The sequence below is a fragment of the Perna viridis genome, chromosome 10 (genome assembly GCF_037379345.1).
Source record: "Perna viridis isolate PV_CMFRI_1.1 ecotype Kerala chromosome 10, ASM3737934v1, whole genome shotgun sequence".
Taxonomy (NCBI): Eukaryota; Metazoa; Mollusca; class Bivalvia; order Mytilida; family Mytilidae; genus Perna; species Perna viridis.
In genome coordinates this window covers 7,342,742-7,368,176 of record NC_142454.1, presented here as the reverse complement: position 1 = coordinate 7,368,176, position 25,435 = coordinate 7,342,742, and the positions used below count along the sequence as shown (strand labels likewise).

At 33.8% G+C, this 25,435-nt stretch overlaps 1 protein-coding gene across 4 annotated transcripts; it reads right to left on the bottom strand.

Moving 5' to 3' along the window:
* Nucleotides 1–5,030: 5,030 nt before the first annotated feature.
* LOC148604338 (COMM domain-containing protein 5-like) lies at nucleotides 5,031–24,623 on the bottom strand. 4 transcript variants are annotated; one of them, XM_088548197.1, is made up of 8 exons: nucleotides 24,310–24,623; nucleotides 21,170–21,330; nucleotides 20,472–20,500; nucleotides 19,053–19,103; nucleotides 18,086–18,181; nucleotides 17,382–17,457; nucleotides 10,886–11,031; nucleotides 5,031–5,249 (listed from the first exon to the last, which is right to left on the bottom strand). In XM_088548197.1, exons 1-7 carry the CDS (start codon nucleotides 24,455–24,457, stop codon nucleotides 10,909–10,911), a joined length of 684 nt encoding a protein of 227 aa, XP_088404323.1. In that variant the 5' UTR covers nucleotides 24,458–24,623; the 3' UTR covers nucleotides 5,031–5,249; nucleotides 10,886–10,908. The 4 variants fall into 4 exon arrangements, with proteins under 4 accessions (XP_088404323.1, XP_088404322.1, XP_088404324.1 ...); XM_088548196.1 differs by having other exon boundaries at nucleotides 10,940–11,031; XM_088548198.1 differs by lacking the exon at nucleotides 10,886–11,031 and having other exon boundaries at nucleotides 24,310–24,622.
* Between the last annotated feature and the right edge of the window lie 812 nt (nucleotides 24,624–25,435).

Genomic DNA, 25,435 nt, shown 5'->3' with positions numbered 1-25,435 from the left:
TTAATACCTATTATATGAGCAAATTAGAACTAGCCTTTTTGATAAAATTATGCTTACGTATAACAATTTCAGAAATTTGGATATAAATTTTGAATTCAATTGGATTTTTATTCACTAAGATTTGAAACTTCTCAAAAATTTGGGACAATATTTAACTAAATGAACTAGAATACAGCCAAGAATTATGATTTAAAGTATGAATAGTCTCTATATTTATAATTAAATTCGCTGGTTCTGCCCCAGCCCATTATTGTTATTCTATCTTATTATGTCCAAATCACTTTTGCCTTTAATCTTATCTTATTGGTTTTATAAAGATTCTAAACTAGACTAGATCAGGAAGTGTAATATAAAATCCCTGGCTGGATACATTTGTTGTATATTAGTGTATTGCCACTAATTACGAAAGTTTACAAAATCATCACGTTTGTTATGAATTTTCGATTTCGATTTTGCTGTTAACGTTACAACACGGACAATGTTCATGATAAGGTGGCGTAAATATAGATGGTTTTTTTTAAACTGAGGGATAGAATTGTTAAAAATTTGTGAAGATTTCATGTTTAAATTTTAGGAACATCTGGATCCGCCACTAATTGTCGATTGACAGCAACGCAGTAGAACCCAATATTTTTGGCTTTGGTCTTCTATGCCTATCTATAAAGACGTAGCCTTTTTTCTGGCCAAAAAAAAATGTAAATTTTTTCTCTATATCGAAAGGTTGTTGACATGAATTAGGTCAACCCAAAACGTTGCCTTAAAATATATTCACTATTCTACACAACTTTAAGGTGTCCAACTACCTACTAAGAATTAAATGAAATTTGGAAGTAATTAAACTCGATCAGTTCCGAACTAGTGAAATTTTATCTTGTCAATTTCAACGCAATAAAATTTCGTTACATTTTTTTTCACCCTTTTACTTTAGAACAATTCGAGTGATTTAGATATATATGTATATGTACGGTTTAACGGATAAATTCTTGGCCGGTCTACTCGACTAAACCGTACAAAAATTCATCCGCTAAACGATAAAGACTTTTTGCGATCAAGATTAAAAAAAGTTGTGTCATGAGCTCAATACTCCAGAAGGAAAAATAGATATGTACCCCCGAAGTGAACAGACTTTTAAATCATACTTAACAATTTTTCTATCCTACATTTGCATATAAACAAAAAGTATTGGACAATAATGGATCCTGCCTTTTTATTTTTCTCTTATGGCCTGTCCTGCTTTTAAGAAAAATGGAAACTTCAATCCTCCCTTTTTATCTAAAATTTCATCCCCACCCAATAAAAATCAAATGGTAGTCTCCAAGTGACATTTGATACGTGAATCAACCGCTCTTTTAGAGTGTTAATATTCAACAAATGCAGAAAGAAAATGCTAATTTAACAACAAAATGAAATATTAACAAAATATGAGTAAAGTTCTATCTTTAAAATTTTAACTTTGAAACTAAAATCCAAATTTTCTCCAATAAGTATACAGATCACTGAAATAAAAAAATGATTGTGTGAAATTAGTAAAATATACAATGTGCTCCAAAGTTACAGTGAGACATGTTTATCATGAACGGAAGGGCAAACAATCATATACCATACTATGATCTATCTTATAAGTGTATATACAATAGGTGTTCACAGAAATGATGTTTGCCCAAATTATTAGGCATGAATTTGAAATATCATGCACACAGGAATGAATAATACTAAGGCTCATTAGTCATACTCTAGTCATTCTTCTGGTTTCAGCAAAAATGAAAAAAATAATTTTGATCTATCATAAAGTTGTAAAAGGGGAGGCAAAAGTAAAAGAGAAATGTTAAAATCATTGTCGAAAATCCAGGGCAGATTCTGATAGAGTAAGGTATGAATTGGAATCAGAGGTAGGTTTCTGACCATGTTTAAAGACAAAATGGGACAACTTACTCAGTAATTCAATATTACTGATGCTCGCTTTCCTTCTTGATCTGTTCTGCTGAAAATCGATGAGAGACAGACAGACAGATGGAAACACCAACATACCTATTGGGTATCACATAATATCTCACCACTAAACACCTTAGTATTTCTTAATACATTTGTAACAGAGGTTGAGGGATGATAAGCTTGCATGGACCATTGCTCTAGATAAGCAAAAAGTATTTGCATCCATGTATTGAAACCTTATTGCATAAGTGTACCAGCGCATGCATTGAAACCCTATTGCATAACTGTACCAGCGCATGTATTGAAACCTTACTACATTATTGTACTAGCGCATATATTGAAACCTGATTGCATAACTCTACCAGCACATGTATTGAGACCTCATTACATAACTGTACCAGCGCATGCATTGAGACCTCATTGCATAACTGTACCAGCGCATGTATTGAAACCTTATTGCATAGCTGTACCTGCGCATGTATTGAAACCTGATTGCTCAACTGTACTATCGCATGTATTGAAACCATATTGCATAACTGTACCAGCGCATGTATTGAAACCTTACTACATAACTGTACTAGCACATGTATCGAAACCTGATTGCATAACTGTACCAGCACATGTATTGAGATCTGATTACTTAACTGCACCAGCGCATGCATTGAGACCTTTCTGCATAACTGTATCAGCGCATGTATTGAGACCTTATTGCATAACTACCAGCACATGTATTGAAACCTGATTGCTTAACTGTACCAGCGCATGTATCGAAACCTTATTGCATAACTGTACCAGCGCATGTCTTATGTATTTGTTGGCCTTGGATTTCATCATTTACTCCTTGTATTAAGTCTGAAATTAAGGCTTAGCATTTCAAAAATATACATAAATTACAATCCTTATATTCTATATGTATTTTATAGGTAAGAGTGTGCTTTAGAAAAAAAAGACCAATATGCAACAAATACACTACATAAATCCTGAATAATAAATAATTATACAAAGAGAAACAACAAATAAATGTATACTTGTGAAAAAAAAACATCTGATCTCTGTGATCTCGACTACCCCGGTATGTCATACTTTCTCAACTAACTTAAGTTTTTCGCGAATGGAAATAAATGAACTAAATTATTTTGTTCAAATATTTGGGTTTTTTTTTTTTTTTATCAAAAATAAGATTGACATTTCATGTAACTCCATTTTTCTGATTACAGTATGTACGATCACGATTTTTTTCCTGATAAATGAAATTTGATCTAATGAATAAAAATACTTGCTTAAGCAAAACAAAAAAGCACAAAATTAACAATTACGTTTCATAAAATACATATAAACAGACAGACAGAAGAACTGACAAAGATTCACCCATTATGTTGATGTCCTAAATGCAAACCTGTCAAGTCTCACAATTTTAGCGTGAGAGTTGGCCTTTCAAACACAAAATTACGCTCTCACACTCACAATCTTTGCTGTCACGTTAATTCAGTTTTCATATATAGATGACGTATCATCTTTAAACAATCCTAATTTCGGGGATTTGATAAATCGCATCAAGCCCCGAAGAACTTGAGATAAAGGATACTACAGACACTGCGAAGTCAGCCTCATATCTTGTCCTACTTAGAAATCGATGGGAAAGGAAACCAAATTGTCAACTTTCCCTTCATCTGTGGCAGCATCTATTCAGCACCTGCGTATGAAGTGTTCATAGCACAACTCCTACGTTATGCCAGAGCTCGCCAAAACTGCGCAGACTTTTTGTATTGCGCTAGAATTCTCACAAATAAGCTTCTGGAACAGGTTATGTTGCTGCAAGTTGAAGTCATCACTACAGAAGTTTTATGGTCGTCATCATAAACCTGTGGATCGTTAGAACTGAATTGTTCAACGTGTCATGGTTTTCCTTTCCTCTTTCGTCTACCCCGGACTTGACTTTTTATGAGCAATTCGGCGGGTGTTTCTAGAAAAGCAGGGGACGCTTACCCTACCGGAGCACCTGGTTCATGCTCCCAAAAGTTAGTGGAGTCGAGTTGCTCTTTTGCTTTTGTTACTTTGTATGTATTATTTTAGTTACTTAATGTTCTTTGTTGTGTATGTCTGTTTTCCATGTCTGGCCTTTGTCCCAGGATTACATTCCTTTGATTACCGCTATAACCTTGGTTCCCTTGATTATTCTTTTCTGATTTTTTTTCTCATAAAAATAAAAAAATAATGTTTTCCCGTCTGATAACGGAATCAAATATCATTCTGGTTTGTTCTAAATACCTACTATTTTAAAACAAAACCAGCTTTAAAAAATTCATGAAGCAGGATTGTCCAATGGGCAGGTGACAATTCAAGTGAAAGGTCACGGAAAACACATTAAGATTTTTCGAAAATCGAAAAAATCTATACCATCCGAGGCGTTACTTCCCCAGGCTGCCATCTCAGTCAACGGGTCTAAAATCCCTTGACAGTTTTGTAACTGGTAACTTCATCTTACTGTGTGATGTTTTCTATCTCTGGCTACTGCCTCAATACATTCCCAATGACAAAGTTACACTGTTACATCATCAATAAACAGAATAATGCCAGAATGTCTAAACAGAACATTACATCTCACCCATCATATTTTCTGTCGACTTCAAAACTGCTTTAATTCTGTATTTATAAGATGTGCATATAAAAATTCATATCAGAAACATTTCTTTTGAAAAAAATGTTTGTGAATAATTAGGATGTTATATTAAAATGATTTGGTTGAATAAACAAGAATATATCCATAAATAACAATATGAAACAGAAAAAAATAGGTTAATATTTTGATATGAAACCAAAAAGCTGTTAACAAGTAAATTTTTTGCGGATTCTGTCAAGTTAACATATTCAAGGATATCACTTTTTGTTGTTTTGAAAAATGATCAGTGTATCGTGTTGATAAAATCTTGCATGTTTTATTTTTCACGCTTATCTGTCCAGTGCGAAAGTAGCACACTACGAAAATAAACACCTTTTCAATACTTCAAACTATTCTAGGTATAATGTTTTGATTCAAACCTTCATTTTTTTTATTTCATAGGTAGAGATTTTAATTTATAAAAGGCAAACAAGTAAAACACTGCTGACAATTTAATACAATATAGATTACAAGACATACAGTGGTAATAAATGTACTCTAAAATCATAAGTATTGCACAGTGTCCACTGAACTTCTACAGTGCTCTTTCACACTTCTAATCTTTAATTTTAAGAATGTTTCTGTGCTCCAAATCTTCCATTTCTTTCAATACAAATGCAACATTGTATCTAAGTTCATGAAACTTAGATATAGGTACCTACAATGAAAGAAACATTTGTAATCATTTTGTCCATGGTAAAACTAATTTTCATAAGATTATTTACAGCATTAATAATTTTTATCTTTGGCCTTTGAAATACTGACCCCACTATCAATAGATAGCACTGTGTTTTCTGTGCTAATAAAGATTTAATCTGTGCATATTTGATCAAAACTCAAATTTTGAAGTACAACCAATCTTGGATGGCAGGAATCACAGAAGATATGGTGGAAGGATAGACAACTCTATATACTACCAAAACTTTTCCTAAAGGCATGAAGTAATTGGTTTATTCTTGTTGTTGCCTTCCAGCAGAGTTTGTGTTCAGTTATGTATTAAAAAATATCTTGAAACACCTCAGCTGATTTACAGCAACAAGTCCCTTCATTTCAATTTAGTATATGAACATAGAACTAGAGGCTCTAGAAAGCACTTGATCAATAATAGTCTTTTAAGCCTTCTAAATCTGGACTTTTGGACCTACTGTATTATTGTCACAAGAATCGTTTAATCAATAGAGATCATCTTAGTTATCCACTGGGTTTTCGTATAATAAAATAACATCCCATAATACAGAAGAATTTAACTCCCTGCCAGATTAAGCTTAACCAAACTGTTTTGAGTTATTTGCAAACCTTTGCAATTTGACCCCATGGTCTATTCTCAGTAAAGGTTGGCCATGCTTTTTCACAAGATCAAAATACCCCATCCCCCCCCTCTCCCCACACACACACACAATGTTAAAGATGTTCAAAGGAACATTCAGGTGAAGTTTTGTTTAAATCCATTCAGTGGTTTCAGAGGAGATTTTTCAGAGCTGGAAATGTAAGATCTGGAAAAAATCAGAACCCATAACTCATTCATCCAACAATGGATCATTCTGAAAATTTCTGCATATGTCCATCCCATCATGCTGAGCAATTTTACTCCTGCCAGGTTTTATCTTAACCCAACTGTTCTGATTTATTTGCAAAATTCTGCAATTTGACACTGTGGTCTATTTTTAGTAACAATGGCCATGTTTTTGGCAAGATAAAAAAAAGTTACAATGCAAAAATTGTTAAAGATGATCTAAGGAACATTCACACAAAGTTTTGTTCCATTCCATCCAGTAGTTTTAGTGAAGATTTTCAAAGTTGTTTTGTAGACTTTCTTTCAGTAGGACAAAAAGTAGAAAAAAACATGGAAAAACACTAATTTTTTAAATAAAAAATAAGCAAGTTCACCTGAAAATGTTGGCAAAGGTAAGAAAACCTTATGGAACTCATAATCATACATTTGAAAGAGAGATAACTGGTAAATGAACTGGCAAATTAAGGATAAATCAGAAAAATAAAATTAACCATTCCTGACTTGGTATTAAGAGTTATGGTGCAAATTTGAGTTGCATACATTAAGGTCAAAAAACACATCTGTGATATATGCAGTATTTGAATTTATTGGAAATCTGTATTTTTTCCTTTAACCTTGTACACAGATATATTTTTATTGAGATATACCATGTAATATTGTCAGTATTGAAATCCAAAGTAATTATTATTATTCTATATGTCTGCACCCCTCATCTAAGTTCATTAGTTTTAGCCTGATCACAACAGAATTTATTTAAAGCATAAAAAGTTATGAAACATTTCATTGATAATTAAAACATTCACACCATCATGACTTACTTTTACCACATATAACTCAGCAGTCATCAACTCTTACTAAGTCAGTACCATGCAAAACTATACCATGAGAGGAATTACACCTTGTATTACAACCATCAATCACAGTTATGTGAAACTTTTTACAGTTTCATAATACATGTACTGGTACTTGGACAGTAAAACATATTTAACAATCATTCCTTATGTGGCATTGTGGCATAAGGGCATTAAATTTCACACAGATCAACAAGGCTGAAGAACAACAAGGATGTAAAACAACAAGGCTGAATAACAACAAGGCTGAAAAACAAAAACGCTAAAAAAAAACAACAATGCTGAAGAGCAAGGCTGATGAACAACAAGACTAAAGAACAACATGGCTGAATAACAATAAGGCTGTAAAACAATAAAGCTAAAGAACAACAAAGCTGAGGAACAGGGCTGATGAACAGAGCTAAAGAGCAAGACTAAGTAACAACAAGGCTGAACAACAAGGCTGATGAATAACAAAGCTGAAGAACAAGGCCGAAAAGCAATGCTGAAGAACAACAAAGCTGAATAAAAACAAGGCTGAAGAACAACTAAGCTGAACATCAACAAGACTGAAAAACAACAAGGTTGAAGAACAACCAGTCTACAGAACAATAAAGCTGAAAAAAAACAAGGCTGAAGAACAACAAAGCTAAAGAACAAGAAGGCTGAAGAACAACTAAACTGAACAACAAGACTAAAGAACAAAGCCGAACATCAACAAGGCTGAAGAACAACAAAGGTGATGAGTAAGGCAGTAGTAAAACAAGGCTGAAGAACAACAAAGGTGATGAGTAAGGCAGTAGTAAAACAAGGCTGAAGAACAACAAAGGTGATGAAAAAGGCAGTAGTAAAACAAGGCTGATGAACAAAGCTGATGAGCAAGGCAGTAGTAAAACAAGGCTGAAGAACAACAAAGCTGATGAGTAAGGCAGTAGTAAAACAAGGCTGAAGAACAACAAAGGTGATGAAAAAGGCAGTAGTAAAACAAGGCTGATGAACAAAGCTGATGAGCAAGGCAGTAGTAAAACAAGGCTGAAGAACAACAAAGCTGATGAGTAAGGCAGTAGTAAAACAAGGCTGAAGAACAACAAAGGTGATGAGTAAGGCAGTAGTAAAACAAGGCTGAAGAACAACAAAGGTGATGAAAAAGGCAGTAGTAAAACAAGGCTGATGAACAAAGCTGATGAGCAAGGCAGTAGTAAAACAAGGCTGAAGAACAACAAAGCTGATGAGCAAGGCAGTAGTAAAACAAGGCTGAAGAACAAAGCCTTATGAGCAAGGCAGTAGTAAAATAAGGCCAAACAACAATAAAGCTGAACAACAACAATCTTGAAGAATAAGGCTGAAATACAACAAGACTTAGGAACAACAATGCTGCAGAAAAACAAGGTCGGATAAAATGACAGTAACATAAAATTGCCGAAAGTAATGAAAATTGATATGGAGTGTAAAAAATATGACTCATTAATTAATTCCTACCAAGAATAAAAAAAAATATAATTGACAGCTGTGCCATGCGTGCGTGATACATCCATCACACCATACCAAACAATTGTATAGATTAAAGTTTATTGAAGGGATTCTCAAGTTAATACAGTGTGACATGATATAAGAATGATATAAGTACATGGGCCTCTTTAATGAATGAATTTTTGATTCCAAATGATACCACTAAATAAAATCAAGTCTCCAGATGAGCAATTCAGGCTAGTTTAAATCTTATAACTCATTAACTAAAACTGGAATATTCAACAAAAGCATACAGTGTTAGACCATCATAAAACAATTGTGTAAAGCTTGAGGTTTGTTGAACAAGGGGTTCTCATATTACAGTATCACATGGTTACACCGACAGACTTTTGTATACCATAAATCAACCCATCTTTGATGGGTGCATAAAATCTTCTGATAAAAAAAAAAAAAAAACAAATGATAATTCAAAGCTGTGAAACAAAAACTATAAAAAGCACATACCTGAGATGCCAACTAATTTTTGGGCTATTTAAAAACAACAAATTTACTAGATTTTTAAAGCATATCAATACAAGTGAAGGCTAATGTATTGAATTAAAATAAAAGTACTGTCATGCAACTATATAGAACTGTTTAATTACACCTACAACATCTAGTTCCTATTTTATCTTCATAGATAGATAGATATGAGCATAGATATCACTCCAAGGGCATCTGTACGTCTTTCTCAAAAGTGCTTTGCGCCTTCAAACTTGCTAAATTTACTTTAGAAAGAAATGGGAACTTGACCTGTCAGAAATATCAATTTGGAACATTGCTAACGGTTATGATAACATGTTTGTCAATATACACCACTTATCAATTTGAATGTCAAACTGAACCAGAAACCTGCTTATTCTATAACAGGTCATAAAGATAACAAGAATGACAGACTGACCTTTCAAAATAGTAGTACAATGTATTATAGAGATAACAAGCATGTGTTCCTATGTCATATGTAAACAATCAGTACATACAGTATAACAATTTTGATGTATTCATACATGTATAGATTGTGTGATGGCTATACTTTCACTCGTACTAACAACGAGAGTCTAAAGTGGTAGCGAGAGCTAGTGTGACCATTGGTGGGTTTCTGACCAAGCAAGAACCAGTTTTCTCACCAAGAGAGAACTAGAGTGTGACCATTGGTGGGTTTTGACCAAGAGAGAGCTAGAGTGTGACCATTGTTGGGTTTTGACCAAGAAAGAGCTACAGTGTGACCATTGATGGGTTTTGACCAAGAAAGAGCTAGTGTGACCATTGATAGGTTTTGACCAAGAGAGAGCTAGAGTGTGACCATTGATGGGTTTTGACCAAGAAAGAGCTAGAGTGTGACCATTGATGGGTTTTGACCAAGAGAGAGCTAGAGTGTGACTGTTTCTGGCCATATGATATGGATAATGTAAACCATCAGGATTTTTATTATAATTTCCAAGAGGGAAATCAAACTAATACAAATACTAGCGTTTTTTATCCATTAACACCATCTTTTGGTAAATTAATCTCAACTTGAAAGGTTTCTTAAAATTACAAAGAAAAGATAATAGGTAATGCTATGTTAAGGGAACATCCACAAAATTAAAATCTTATCAAGAAAATCAAAGAAGATGTGCTTTGAAGTCAAAATAAGATAAAGTTAACATATTGTCATTAACATGTGCAGTAGCTGAGACAAAAGTGACAAAAGATAAATTTTCCAAACCTCTGTTTTTACATTCTTTTGATTTCCGCTAGAATCTTGGTTCCCTTGATTACTCTTTAATAAAATGCTTTGCTTGGTGCAGCTTGATATTAACTCAAAGATCAAACACTGAACAGTTGTGGCAAGTGTGGACTCACCATTCAAGCTTGCTAAACTTTAAATTAAGATTGCAATTATTAAAACATTTGACCCAAGTTAATAATTTGACCAGAATTGAAGTAGCCTCTGTTTGGCCCTTAATTTTTAAATGGTACAAGTCATGAACCCAAAGATTAATCACAGCCTTCCTTGGGTAGAATGATATCCATTCACTATTGTTAAAGTAATGTCTGGATTACTATCAAAGAGTAATCAAGGGAACCAAGGTTATAGCGGTAATCAAAAGAATTTAATCCAGGGACAAAGACCAGACATGGAAAACAGACATACACAACAAAGAACATAAAGTAACTAAAATCATACACACATAGTAACAAAAGCAAATGAATAACTCAGACTCCACTAAAAACTGGGAGCATGGACCAGGTGCACCGGTAGGGTAAGCATCCTCTGCTTTTCTAGAAACACCCGCCGAGTTGCTCATAAAAAGTCAAGTCCGGGGTAGATGAAAGAGGAAAGGAAAACTAGGACACATTGAACGAATCAGTTTTCATGGCGCAAATGGATACACCGTAACAATCCACGAGTTCATGATGACGACCACAAAACTTTTGTAGAAATAAAATCATACATACAAAGTAACAAAAGCAAATAAGCATCAAGAAATCAAGAAATGCTTATTTTGACACCTCTTTTTGACATCTACGTCCTGAATGGTACAAGTCAAAACGCCAAGACCAATCCCAGCCTTCCATTTGTGGAATGGCACCTTCTGGTACAACTGAAAAAGATCCAAACTTATACTCAAGTAATGGACCATACACCAAATTTCTACAGACAACAATAACAGAGAAATACTATTATATGGCGGCAACTTTTTGTTGTAAAACAAGTCCTCTCAAATAGGAAGTTTGGCAGAAAATGTACAACATTCAAAAATTTTTTTAATGAATATAAGGTTTTTTTTATCTATCAAAATGATAACAAATTTGAAATATGTTGATGTGAATGACTTGTACAAAACAACTAATTTTTTTCACTGAAGCATAAATTTTAAAAGGTTTTTAATTGAAAATAATGTCAATTTAAGCAATTTTGGAAGGGTAGAGGTATATTTTTGCATCCAACTCAAACTGCAGTATTTTGATACCACTGGAAATTAGGCTGAATGATCCATCTATCTATCTATCTATCTGCGGTGATTAATTTATATTGTAGGATATAGAAGTTTTAAGAATAATTTTTACCCTCATGAGGCAAAAAATGTTGACCAGAAATATTTAAAAATTATTCACTTTATTTTTTTAAACAACTTCATTTCTAAATGGGCGGCAAAAATGTGTACCTGAAAATCATACTGGAGTTAATGAATGGGATGGGGAGGTGGGGGCAGGGGGTTATCTCCCTCAGTCAACATACTATATTTATGCTGGTATGTCTCACTGAACAACATCTGTATCTTTATATCTAACCTCCAAAATGTGTCTATGGTTATGTTTTGCCATAAAAGACATGTGTAGGTATAAATATATATATATATATATATCAAAAGGACTGCCCCTTTTGGGAAGAACTATCTGTCATAAAGAGAAGGTCAGAGGCCATGAGATTGAATAATATTTTTCAATTTAATATAATTTGAAAGGTATTTCATTTTTTGCACTTAAGAATATGCCAGTTCTTTAGTTTGCTGTTTTATACAGCACTTTAAACAGTGGTGGAGGCTAAGTTCAAAATTAAGCACATTTTCACATTGTATGCAAACAACTCATGGAAATGGCCAAAAAAATGTTGCATGACCCTACGTTTTGAAATTTGCAAAAGATAACTTGGCTTATGACCCTGAAAGAGTGATACATAAAACTGCTCGATTTCTAAAGGTTTATTCACAAGGGATATCACTTAAAATATGAGTTTCGTTGGAAGCAATGAGAGTTTTTTTTACTGAATTTATTCCTGTACTTATTTTCACACACTGGTGCCCTTATATTATAACAATGTTCCACACTTTCTTTAGGTATATTTACTTTCATTGAAGATCATTGTTGTGTTACTTTGACAGTTTGTTTCTTCACTGCTAAAGAATCCTACGCAACTGAGAATTTACAATAACAACAGCTCTCTCAACGTGTTTATTTAAGTTAAAAACTGTTATGTCAACAATTTACAAAGAAATGGTTATTTGAACTTAACTAATATATTGCCTCACATTTCACTAACTTGTGCAAGGAAAATATTTTACTTTGACCCTGAGCAAACAAGACAAGGTAAACAACTTCATCGAACACCCAACAATACTGTCCTGTTTTCCATTATTGTACCCATAATATAATTGGAGCAATTTTCCTCATTTTATGATTTAATATCGCCAAACAGTATATGTCGGTACAACCCCACCTTTAGCACCTGCGCACTGTCTCTTTTCATTTACTGTCGCTTTGAGACAGAACACTCATTTAAAAGCATTTACGCAATGACTTAATAGCCGAGAGGTTATCTAAATTGAAAACAATTATATAAATACACAAATTTAACACATACGATGACAGAAATGCGTATTATCGGCGTTTTCCTTGCAGCTGTTCTCATTGCCTCCTACAGAAATTAGCAGCGATGTAAACACGCATTATTATTGTGACGGGCCAAAAAGGCTGTAAATAAAAAGCAAACGTAATGTTTTTAATTCCCAACTTCTAGAATTTATACAATTATTCAATAGATGGTTTACTTGGATATGTGGTTTATTTCTTAATTAATCCAACTTTCATACGGGGAGGTTAAACGGAACAGTCGTTATTTTGGCTACGCCTAGGAAAATTTTTGTCACAAAAATTACCATACATGTATTTGTCATATTAGAAAAGAAATAATTCCTTCCGGGGATAGATTTGTACTCATTTTAACATGGATTTGGCATTTATATTCTCATTTAACACCTCTCTGTCGCTCGGTGTTAAATAATCAAATATAAATACCATACCTATGTTAAAATGAGTACAAATCTACCCCCTTCACAAATTATTTCTTAAGCCTAAAATACACACAGTCTGACTTCATCAAATGTGTGTTTTTAAGACTAAATTGTGCTGTTATGATATTGTCAAGGGGCAAAATCACAAGACAGTAAAACACTACTTATTCATCTAAGCAATGAAAATTTAAAAAATACTAATCATATTTGGGCATGTTTTATACACGTAACCTCTCAGCAGCAGCATTAAAACCATATACAAGAAATACTCATAACAAAAAAATATCAAAATGGGAAACAATATCCTGCGCTGAGAAGTCCTATAAAAAGATGATACTGATTTTCCTATTTAAGGAAGACAGTTGAACTGCAAGTCCGTTTGATTTTAGGGGGAAACTATATCATAAATGTATTCAAATAATTAAGAGACTAATTGAAGGTAATTTATTATCACAGGAAAAATAACTCACTTATGAAAAAAGTTTGCTGACAGTTAAAATGATAGAAAAAAATTGTCATTGAAATTAAAAACAAACACTGTTTTCAATTGCCAGTGTACCAACATATTTTCCTCTGCTGAATCATCTTTGACTAGAGTAATTTTATGACACAGGTCCTAATACTTTCAAAAAACATTAATTTCAGGGATGAAAGCTTTCATTAAAAAATTCTTTATCAATGTTTAGTAAATATTATAAATCCCATTTGAAAATATAAGTCTTTAACCAGTTTGAACAATGTGTTAATCAGACACATTTGCAGTTTGACATTACAAAAGGGAATTAATCATTTTTGCAACTCGGCGGGTGTTTCTAGAAAAGCAGAGGACGCTTTCCCTACCGGTACACCTGGTCCATGCTCCCAGTTTTTACTGGAATCGGAGTTGCTCATTTGCTTTTGTTACTTTGTATGTATGATTTTAGTAACTTCATGTTCTTTGTTGTGTATGTCTGTTTTCCATGTCTGGTCATTGTTCCTGGATTACATTCTTTTGATTATCGCTATAACCTTGGTTCCCTTGATCATTCTTTCAAAAGAGTACCTAAGGCACTGTAAAATGTTGGAAATGCCCTCAAAGTGTTTTAAGAACCTCTGGAAAAAAATTAGGCATAGGTACCCCTATGCCCTGTTACTCCACCAGGTCTGACGGGCATTAGCACAGTATAGATTTGCTGAAAAAGAACATAAAATGAGGTTAAGCCACGGCTATCCAAAATTTTCATCATCACCATTCATATCAGGAGACCAGTGTTTACCAATTATCGTTGAAATTAAAGCAAGTATAAAATTAAGAGGAAAAATGGCCGCCGAGAACAATCTTTCATGATCACCATTCAACCTAAAACACCTAGTTCCCGAATGATGGAATCTGAGCAACTGGTGAAAATGATCTTAATGGCAGCCATCTTGAAAATAGCCCCCTAAAAATAAATTCAACACTGCCATAAATCCTACAACAGGTAACAGATCATTTTGAAAATTTTGGCAAAGGTCCATCTACTGATGATGAACAATATTATTCTCCATCAGAATTTGGCTAAATTCAACGGTTTTTGAGTTATTTGCAAAAAAAAATTTGACCCCTTTGTTCTATTTTTAGTAACAGCGTCCATGTTTTTTCATTGATCAAAAATCCAAAAAGTGATTTTGTGCAGGATTCTCTAAAAAACAATAATACCAACTTTCATTAAATTGTGTACAGTAGATTCTGAGAAGATTTTTGAAAGTAATAACATCAAAAACAGCAAAAAAGGGCAACAACTCAAACATAGGTCAACAGATCTTCAGCAAAATTACATCACAGATAGATCTCATCATAATGAACACTTTTAACCATATCAAAATTTTGTTAAACCTAACGGTTTTGGAGATATATGCAAAACACTGCTTTCTGACCTCCTATGTTCCACTTTTAATAATGGCGGCCATGTTTTTTAACAAATCAAAAATCCAAACCATCATTTTGTGCAAGATACTCTAAGGAACAAGCATTGTAAGTTCCATTCAAATCCATTCAGTAGTTTCAGAGGAGATGTTTGAGGAATTGTTAACGACGATGTCGACAATGATGGACACAAAGTGATAGTGATAGCTCACATGGCCTATGGCCAGGCGAACTAAAAATGAAGAACTTGGTCAAATTGTTCAAAAGAATTTTGCTGAACAAAGTTATCAACAATATCAATTTTGTCTAGATTTTCCTTTGGCAAAAAGTGGTTCAAATTATTTCTACACTAGAAATGGTAAAATAAAGATTTTCAACTTTTCAAGCTTTAGAAATGTAAAATGGCAGAAAACTCTTGCAGAAATTTAATCACCACCTGGTGTTTCAAAAGTTATGTGCATTTTTAATCAGCAGCTTAGAAATGGGGAAAAAAACTATGTAAGTTATTCAGTGTATAAATATTTATCCACTCAATCAAATTTTGAACAACTTGGCTCAGCTAATGAAGATAAAGTATTTCAAAAGTAATATACATTGTGGTTTTAATTATGTTGTTGCAGTTGAAAGTAATGCAATCTTGTTATAAATTTACACCAGGTATATTTTGCTATATACTTCAAAGTTCTTTTTTTTGCATGAAAATAAATTCAACCATAGTTGAATGTTCTTCAATTCCACTCATTAGAAGAAGAAATAAATAAATATGCCAAAAGGCACATGACAGGCCTGTTTCAACAATGCCAGTTCATTTTCTCTGTTTAAAGTTCCATTGTGATAAAACAAAATAACTGTTAACCAACATTTTTTGCAAATGATTTATTTTTAATAAATCACCATGAAAAAGTACCTCCATAGTGGAATACATGTGAAACATTACTAGTTATGAAAATAAATTGATATGAAATTGAATTTATATTATGAATTTTGTATAAGTCAGTTCAGGTAAAATATGATTCAATTTGATTTGTAGCAAGCTTTCTGAATGGTTAGTTCAGTTTGAGCAAACCAGGTTATTTTGTATAACTTTGCTTGGAACTATGATGTCATTAACTTCGATTGGTTTGCAAAATAACATTTTGACTACAAATAAATTCTTAATATTTCATCTGTCACACATTGAAACATTATTTAAACAATGACCAAATCACAAGGCATGCATTGTAACCCCATCTCCAAAAAAATCCTCACCATATTCATAACTTTTAATAAAGGTGAATGGACAGAGATACATCAAAAGTTTGATGTACCAATAATAAAATTAAGTGTTAATTATAAATGGAGTAACTGGTCTCTCTGAAGAATCCACTGGGGTTGTAACTGTATGTTACCATTATCACACAATTAAATCTACTCTAACACAAAACAGGTGTGAAATATAGAATATAAAATCACAGGTAGGAGGTGTGATATGATTGCCAATGAGATAGTCATCCACCAAATGCCAATTAAGCGACGAATAATTAAACTTCAATGGTAACCACATGGTCTTCAATGATGGATAAATCTCATACCATAAAGCAAGCTGTAAAAGGCCCCAAAATAAATGAAGTGAAACTATTCATAAAAAACTAAAATCGACCTAATCTATAAAAAAAATGAAAACAAATACCAATGAACATAAAAAAACAATAACAACCACTGGATCACAGGTTCCTGGCTTGGTAAAGGCATATAAAGTATGTGGTGGGGTTCAAAAGCTTAACCCTCCACTATTCTAGAACAGTGACGGTAAAATCAAATGAACTTTAAATATCTGTGGAATTCAGTCAAATCATACATGTTTGGTGAATTTTTTTGTCTTCAACAGAAATATTTGGCATTAAACAATAGGAGTCTACATACAAGAGTTACTTCATTCAGCTGATTTTCGACAAGAAATAGGAATTCTACAGCCCTGTCATGTGAATGAATACTTGATTTATCAAGCATAAGGCAAATCAATCATCTACAGTTCACAGCAAGCTCACCTAGTTCAAAGTCGATGTTTTTTCCTCAATGATGTTTTTTTGTTATATGAAAATACGATTAACATGGATGGATGGATGGTTGGGTGGGTGGGTGACTGGGTTGATGGATGGAAGGATGGTTGGATGGGTGGATGGATGGATTGATAGATGGGTTGATGGGTGAAAATTAAACCAGAATGTTTATATTCTAGTTGGTCATACAAATATATGTGTCTATTTCTGCCAATAGTATAGTGTATGTACTTTACCTCAAACTTATGGATGTTTCCATTACTGAGTGTCATCTCCATTAAAACTGTTGGCTCTAATGCTCTGTTCAGTACACTGAAAAGTTAAAGTAATTTGCTAGTTATTGGTAATTAAGATTGCTTACATTATCCAATTAAAAGCTGACAAGAACTGGTACTGTAACAGAGGCGTAGGATACATTCCCATACAATACTGACTACAACAACAACTGTCTGACCCACAGCCTGTAGAAGTAGTACTTTGTAGTGGATTTATTTTCTCAATGGAAAAATGGAAGAAAATCAGCTATTAGTGGTTTAAAGCTTCGTTAACAGTAAAACATGTTAAAGAAAATATGATGCAAAGTGGCTATAGTGAAGTAATTAACACAAAATTTACAAATGTCCTCTACTTGTCAGAAAAATATTTTTTTACACATTTTCACAAAATCCTCTTGAGAAATAGTGAAAATTCCCTCTAAAATTTTTCAAAATCTTGTAAAAAATGCAATTTTTTATGTCAAAATCAAGTTCAATGACCTATTGTATTTACTGTCTTTTAATTAAAAGTATGTTCATAATACCCTCTGAGGAAAATAATGAAAATCTATAGACAAAAGGTACAAGATATGTTTTACCTCAACACAGATAGGAGAGAATGAGAAGGTAACAGTACACAGATACCTTCTCTAAGCTAATTTATGCATTGTTAAGATATTATATACCTAGTGGAGATGGCTACATCAACTCTCCACTTTAACGAGTCCAATCTAGGCAGTCTTGGTCTACTTTCTAATGCATAGCTGTCTATGTGTGGCCGCCTGAGAAAGAAATTTTGATATGAAGTTACACCTTCCCACAGTACACATGACAGTGAAGCTTGCATGAAGTAATAGTAAATTAAAGTTTGTTTTTGTCAGAAACAGATTGACATCTGAATCACAAAAAAATCAGATAAACAATAAGCTTTTCCTATCTATTCTAATGACAAAACCCATCTTCCCCGTTCCAGCCACTCATTTCCATATCCCATTTGGGGCAAAAACCCTCCAATATCAAAGGGCCCTCTGCAATGTTCCTTGGAACAACACACTAAAATTACAAAAAGATAGGATAAGTTGTACTAAAAGTTTAAGTAAATAAACTGAAGTTAAAGGATGCCAATGAAGACATCGAAGGGGTGACTTTTTTTTTGCATTCATATAAAAACAGTAAATGATAGGGTAGCTTTGCAAACCAAACTTCTTAAAGCTTATGTAAAGCAGGGATTTTCATAACAGAACCCAATTTAAAAAAATTCAAAACTGCACCAAAAACAGATCAGTCGCTTTTTGGGGTTTTCCCCTTTGGCCCCTTATAACTTGAAAACCATAAGTGATATCTGAAATCTAATGGAAAATGTGCCAATACTGAATGGAAAGTTTATCCATATGGTCTGGTTGAGGAAGGAACTTTACCATACAGAAAACCATTAGATAAATCAATAATATTCAGTGATAGAATTTAGAGGGCCATGCATCATTTTTCACATCCAAACTGAAAATGTCCCATTAAAGTCAGAAAAAAAATCACTGAGTATATTAATGAATTACCCATTGAAATTCTAAACAGAAATGGCCCATGCTCAAACCTTTAACGTTAATAAATATTTAACAGGTCTGAGCAACCTTGTGAGTGTATGTATTTCCTTACCTAGACCCAAATATAACACTGGATAGGTCTTCATGGAATGCATCTGGGACTCTGAAATTAAACAGACACTTGTAAGTAAAGTATCAACATAAAACCTGTAAAAGAATATGAAAAAATATAACAAATTGGTACTTCCATACATCCAATGAACTGAACGTCAGTTTACAAGAGCTAATTTATGTACATTTTTGTATGATATTTTATTCTTTCAGTTTTCTTCTGATAGGAAGACCTCCTCACACATGCTGATCAGTGGACCTCTCTACATGTGTTGATCTGTGGACCCCTCTCCACAAGCAGTTGATCAAAGGACCTCCGCACATGTGTTGATCAGTGGATCTCTCCAAACGCATTGATCTGTGGACCTCTCTACACAGGGTTGATCTGTGAATCTCTCCACATGCATTGATCTGAGGACTTCTCTACAAGCATTTATCTGTAGACTTCTCCACATGTGGGTGATCAGCAGACCTCTCCAAATGCATTGATCTGTGAACCTCTCGACATGTGGTTGAGATGTGGACCTCTCCACATGTGTTGATCAGTAGATCCCTCCAAATGCATTGATCTGTGGACCTCTCCACATGTGATGATCAGTGGACCTCTCAAATGAGGTTGATCAGTCGACCTCTCCACGTTTTGATCAGCAGACCTCTCTACATGTCTTAATCAGTGTACAGGCACAGAACCAGAGACTTTGGGATAGGTGGCTACTATTAGCTTATTTTTGCCCAAAGTTTGCATAAAATCAACAAAAGGACAGAAGAGTTTTCATTACTTCACTACTAAACAGAAGTTAATTTTGTTTGAACAGGTTGAAAAATAAAGATTTTATTTCTATTTCATTGTCAAATACAAAATATGTTATTTCAATACCTTCAGTGTTGTAATCATTCAATTGGTGATTGATGCAAAAAAACAATCCATTGATTGTATTGTACTCCTCATATAGCTTTTTTGTACCTTAAATTCTTTAATTACAGAAACAATTATCTCTTAACCCAATTTAATCTTCTTGATGTTAATCACCTAGTCTATATAAAAAGATACATAATTCTACTGGTCCAGGACATAAGAAATGACACCTTTTCCAGTACCAGTTACCTAATACTTACTCATCATTAGTTTCCCTCTGATTTGGGAAAAGTATATATTATTTGTTGATCCTGAATGAACTTCCTAATATCTGTATATTGGAAGAGAGAAATTATCTCATGGAGAATCAAAACCCTCCCATTTTTTCCTGATATACTTTTCCATAAGTTTAAATTTATCTTGAAATATGAAAGCCTAAAACAATAAATTGACCTTTTAAGGCTTCTCAAAGTCAATGTCATGTTATCATTTTGGAATTATACAAATAAAAAAAAACAAACAAAGAGTCAAGAATTTTCTCACTTAAAATGTTTTTCTACTTACTGTAATTCTATTAAATCATCTTTGAAATTCTAAAAAAAAACAAGAAGAAAGAATACACAATACACATACACATTACACATACACATACTGACCTATCAAACATGGTACACACTGGGTCATATTAATGAAATCTACCCTACCATTGCACCTGGTACATGCTCCCAGTGGAGTCCTGGTTGCTCACTTACTTTAGTTTCTATATACATTTCATTTTGGTTTTTTTTCTTTATTACGTGAATCTGACTTCTTTGTGTAGTTATTATTCCAGGATCATGTTTATTTTAATATGTTGTGTACACACAATTGATGTGTCCATGGATTCAAAACCTTAGAAGATTTTACATACAAGATCTCAAGATTATTTATTTATTATGTTTTCTTAAAATCTTCAAAGTTTGTTTTTGCCAACAAAAATATATGTCTCCCCATTCCACTATTCAAAGTGGTATAATGCCAACAAAATTCACAGGGTTATAAATTTCTAGTAATATGCACAACTACATATTTGGTTCTAACTACCTACTAAGTTTCATGAAATTTGGTGCAGTAGTTTCTGAGAGGTTGCACTTACAAAAGTGTGACAGGCAGACTGTGGACAGGACAAAAACTAAATGGCTCAGCATCAAAATGTAAAGGATTCTGGTTTATGACATTTAATCTCCTTATTATTCTTCCTATACAAATAAAGAAATGTTTACCTCAGGTTTCAAGGAGACTAGAGGTAGTCTAACTGCTAACTTCAAAAGCTGATACAATCCGGTGTAAATCACACTCAACATTTCCTCATTGAAATCAGAAGATTCCAGTTCTTTTAACTGCGAAAATTCTATATCCTTTCCTTCCATTGCATTTACAATTACTGAAAATAAAACATCAGGGAAAAATACTACAGAGATTTCTACTGAAACACAATCTTATAAAACATTTCCATATCCTCAATATATTTTTTTTCAGCACTTGCTAGCAGGGCCAAAATTAAAATTAACTTTGTTTTCCCTTACCCTACCTACCAATAAAAATTGGCCCTACCCAAATAATTCTATTGCTATTCTCTGACAAGATTTTATTGTAATTTTCAAAGCAAAATTTTCACTTCTTGGATCATGGTTTTTACAGAATCATATGAACTTGGGAAAAAAAAAAAATTTTCCTACCTAACTACTCAAAGCTTGGAGTTAGGGCTGAGGAAGGGGAAACAATCATTATCTTAAGTGTGGCCTAGAGCTCAATGCATTAAGTTTACAGAAAGTAAAATTTAACATGAATGGTTTACTGGTTATCAGTTTCATGGACTGAGAAATAGGAAAAAACACAAATTAAGGCTATCAATATATTTTCAGTTCATTTAAATTTAAATACCCTTCAGCCCAGGAAGGCACATAATACCCTTCTCACATTTTTCGGTAGTTCAAGTTCCATAACTCTTAAAAGGAAAAACTTTAAAATAATGAAAACAAATTTAAAAGAAATACTAGGTTGAATTTGTTCTGGCCCTGCAACCCTCCCTTCTTATTTGAATACAATATGTATTGATAATTCGGGTTGAAACCAGATTAGTGTGCTGTTAAGTACTGCACTATTATGATAATTTCCTTTATTTAAACAGAATGACATATTTAGTTTCTAAAAAGTAGTTCACAATATGGACCTGCATTATATGCATACATGTATGCATGTATCCAGCAACAAGAGGCTCCCAAGAGCCTGAATCCCTCACCTGGTTGAATTTTGCCTTTCAAAGGGAATTAATTTAACAAGAAGCTGTCAAAAAATTTTGAATCAAGAAGACTTTGGTAGGACTTATCATCAGGATCATTTCAGCAATTGAAAGTTTCCATCTATCTTAGTTTTCAAGAAATTGTCTGAAAACTGTAAAAAAAAAAAACGTCATTTTTCATCTTTCAAGGGCAATAACTCTTACAAGCAGTCTGATAACCTTGATTCCTGAAGAATTTTGTAGACCTCATGATAAGGATCATTACAGCTATTGAAAAAATTTCGCTAAACCTAATCGTTTTGGAGATATATGTGAAAAACTACTGTCTGACCTCTATGTTCTATTTTAGTATTGGCGGCCATGTTTTTCGACAAATCAAATTTACCCACATCAGTTCTATGCATGATACACCAAGGAACATTCATACCAAGTTTGGTTCCAATGGGTCAAGTAGTGTCAGAGAGAAGATTTTTTATTGAAATAATATTAAAAATAGCAAAAAAAAATGTCGTAAAAGGGCAATAACTCCAATATAGCTTAATGGAAAAAGCGAAAATTTGACCACAGATAGATCTCATCATGCTGAACACTTTAACCCATGCCAGAATTTGGCTTAACTTAACGATTTTGAAGATACATGCGGAAAACTGCTGTCTGACCCCTATGTTCTATTTTTAGTAACAGCTGCCATGTTTTTCGACAGATCAAAAATCCCTGCATCAGTTCTATGCAGGATACTCAAAGGGAATTGGTCAAGTAGTGTCAGAGTTTTGAAAAATTGGTCACAATGAGAATGACGACAACAGACGCTTAGAGATGGCAATAGCTCACATGGTCTTCAGCCAGGTGACCTAATAATTATCAATAAAAGAACAGGGTTCAAATGTCCCCTGTGTTAAAAAAAAAGTGTAGAAAAACTTTAAATTCACTGGAATATTCTAAGTCCAAGGGCCGTAACTTCTGTAAAAGTCATTCAACCATAACCAAAGTCAAACTAAATCTGTAACTTCTCATAGTAAGACTACATTCATAAGATAAAATCAATTGATAAAAGTGATACAAAAAAAGTGTGGAAAACTGTAAATTCACTGAAATTTTCTAAGTCCAAGGCCCGTAACTTACGTAAAAATCATTCAAATGTAACCGAAGTCGACCTTAATCTGTAATTTCTCATAGTAAGACTACATACATAATATAAAATCAATTAGTAAAAGCATTACAAAAACAAGAGGCTCCAAGGAATTTTCATAAGTCCCCTGGACTTCCCTGTGGTATTTTTCTGGGGTCCTCAATGAATTTTGGAGGTCAGGGACCAAGGAACTCGAGCCCTCAAGAACCCTGCTGATTATTACTAATACCAGCGTCTAAACTGACAGTAGAGATCAATGAGATTTAACTTCACAGTGCTGGGATGAATTTCACACCAAGGTCAGTGATTCTCCATACACAATTAACAACCAGAATATACAAAACCCAGATGGCTTGGTGTAAACCCATGTTTCACCAGAAAAAAATGACTGACTGTGGCTACAATCTATACTTAAACTGTGAGCAAAAATGGCCATAAAATGTTTAGGGCAAGCACAATGAACTAGGGTAGGTAGGGTAGCAGGGAACAGACATATTATTAATATATTTTTTTTGGTCTTAGTCAAGTCAATAAACCCACTATCTCTTACTATATAAGCACACTGTCATGGAAATCTCTTTTTCGTTGCGAACCAAATTTCGTGATTACGCCTACCCACGAAAACTATGAAAATTGGTACCCCATGAACAATAGTACTTTCACAGTATATGACTGTAAAACTAAGCTGCAAGATATTTGTCATTTTGCTCTGAAAGACCTCAGATTTCTCTCCAAATAACCTTTCCACGTCATTTAAACAATGTAATTTAAAATTGTGACGTTAATGATCATTAAGTTGAAGGAGAATTCAGTAAGAAAACAACGGGAAAATATATTATTTTTGTCAATGACATTGACATTACACTTGTAGTGTAAATATGTCTTTTCAGATCAAGTACATTTAATACTTTTGTCGTGAGTTTTGAGTACATGCCTGGCTATTGCGATTTTCTGACCTCGTTTTGATTACAATTATTTGAACCAAAACTTACATTGTAATATTTTCCTAAATGTCTGCTTCTCTAACTTTGACAAGGGTTTTGTGAGTGCCTTGATTTCAGGTGGAATTCGGGTGCCATAAAAGGGAGTTCGGTCCACGGCTACCCTTCCACTGCTGCCTGTCACTTGAATGATTGACATGACTTATATATTTTAACTTAAAAAAAAAGAAAAAATAGTCGACTGAATAGTTCTTTTTCACGTGTCTAACATGACTTGAGACGTGTACAAGACGAAAAATGGTTCCAAGGGATATATCTGGTTCTGCCCCTATTCCAACCGGAAGTTTACAATTTAATCATGAACATAAATTAGAGAGTACATTTCCGTTAACACAACGTAAAGCTCGTAAACGGGACTTTTTAAAATTACACAGCCCTGGTACAATGTCTGATGGGCCCCGTGCAGGTCCGGGTGTAAGAATAAGCCTGCAGCAGCGCTCAGCTTGTTGTAAAAGACGACTAAATAGTGCTCAGAACCCTAGCCGGGGGCTAGGGCGCTCTGCCCACAGAGCAACTAGGATGTGTGCCCCAGGTGGTTGAATGGGGTACCCCTGGCGTGTTACATGCTGGGGATGTCAGGCTATAATACGGAAAACCTGACCGCAAACCATAGTGATGCACCGTGTTGGGAAAGATGCCACGTTCCTCGCACGTTAAAGAACACTACTGTGGTATTCTCCCGGAGTAGGAACCATAGGGCTCCGTCACAGGAGGCTAAATTGCCCGACCCTACCCACCTCTCCCTATTTCCAGTGGCAGTCAAAATTTGTCGACCTCATTGTCCTTGTGGCTCATCTCTTCCTTCATTTCATCATCATTTCATGTTCATTTAATCATCAATTTCATGTTCATCGTCTGAATATAGCTGAAATATTGCTGCTCGGACGTTAAACCCAAACAAACAACAACAAAAAAAAACAATGTCTGATGGCACCTTTTAGGTCTGGGACTAATAAAACAACATAGTTAAATTTAATCCAAGTTTAGGTCAAGATGGTTTCAAGTTGCACGTGACCTCAAGTTACTGTAAAGAGTAATAAAGGGAACAAAGATTTTAGCGGAAATCAAAAGAATGTAGTCCAAGGACAAAGACCAGACATAACAGACACGCAATAAA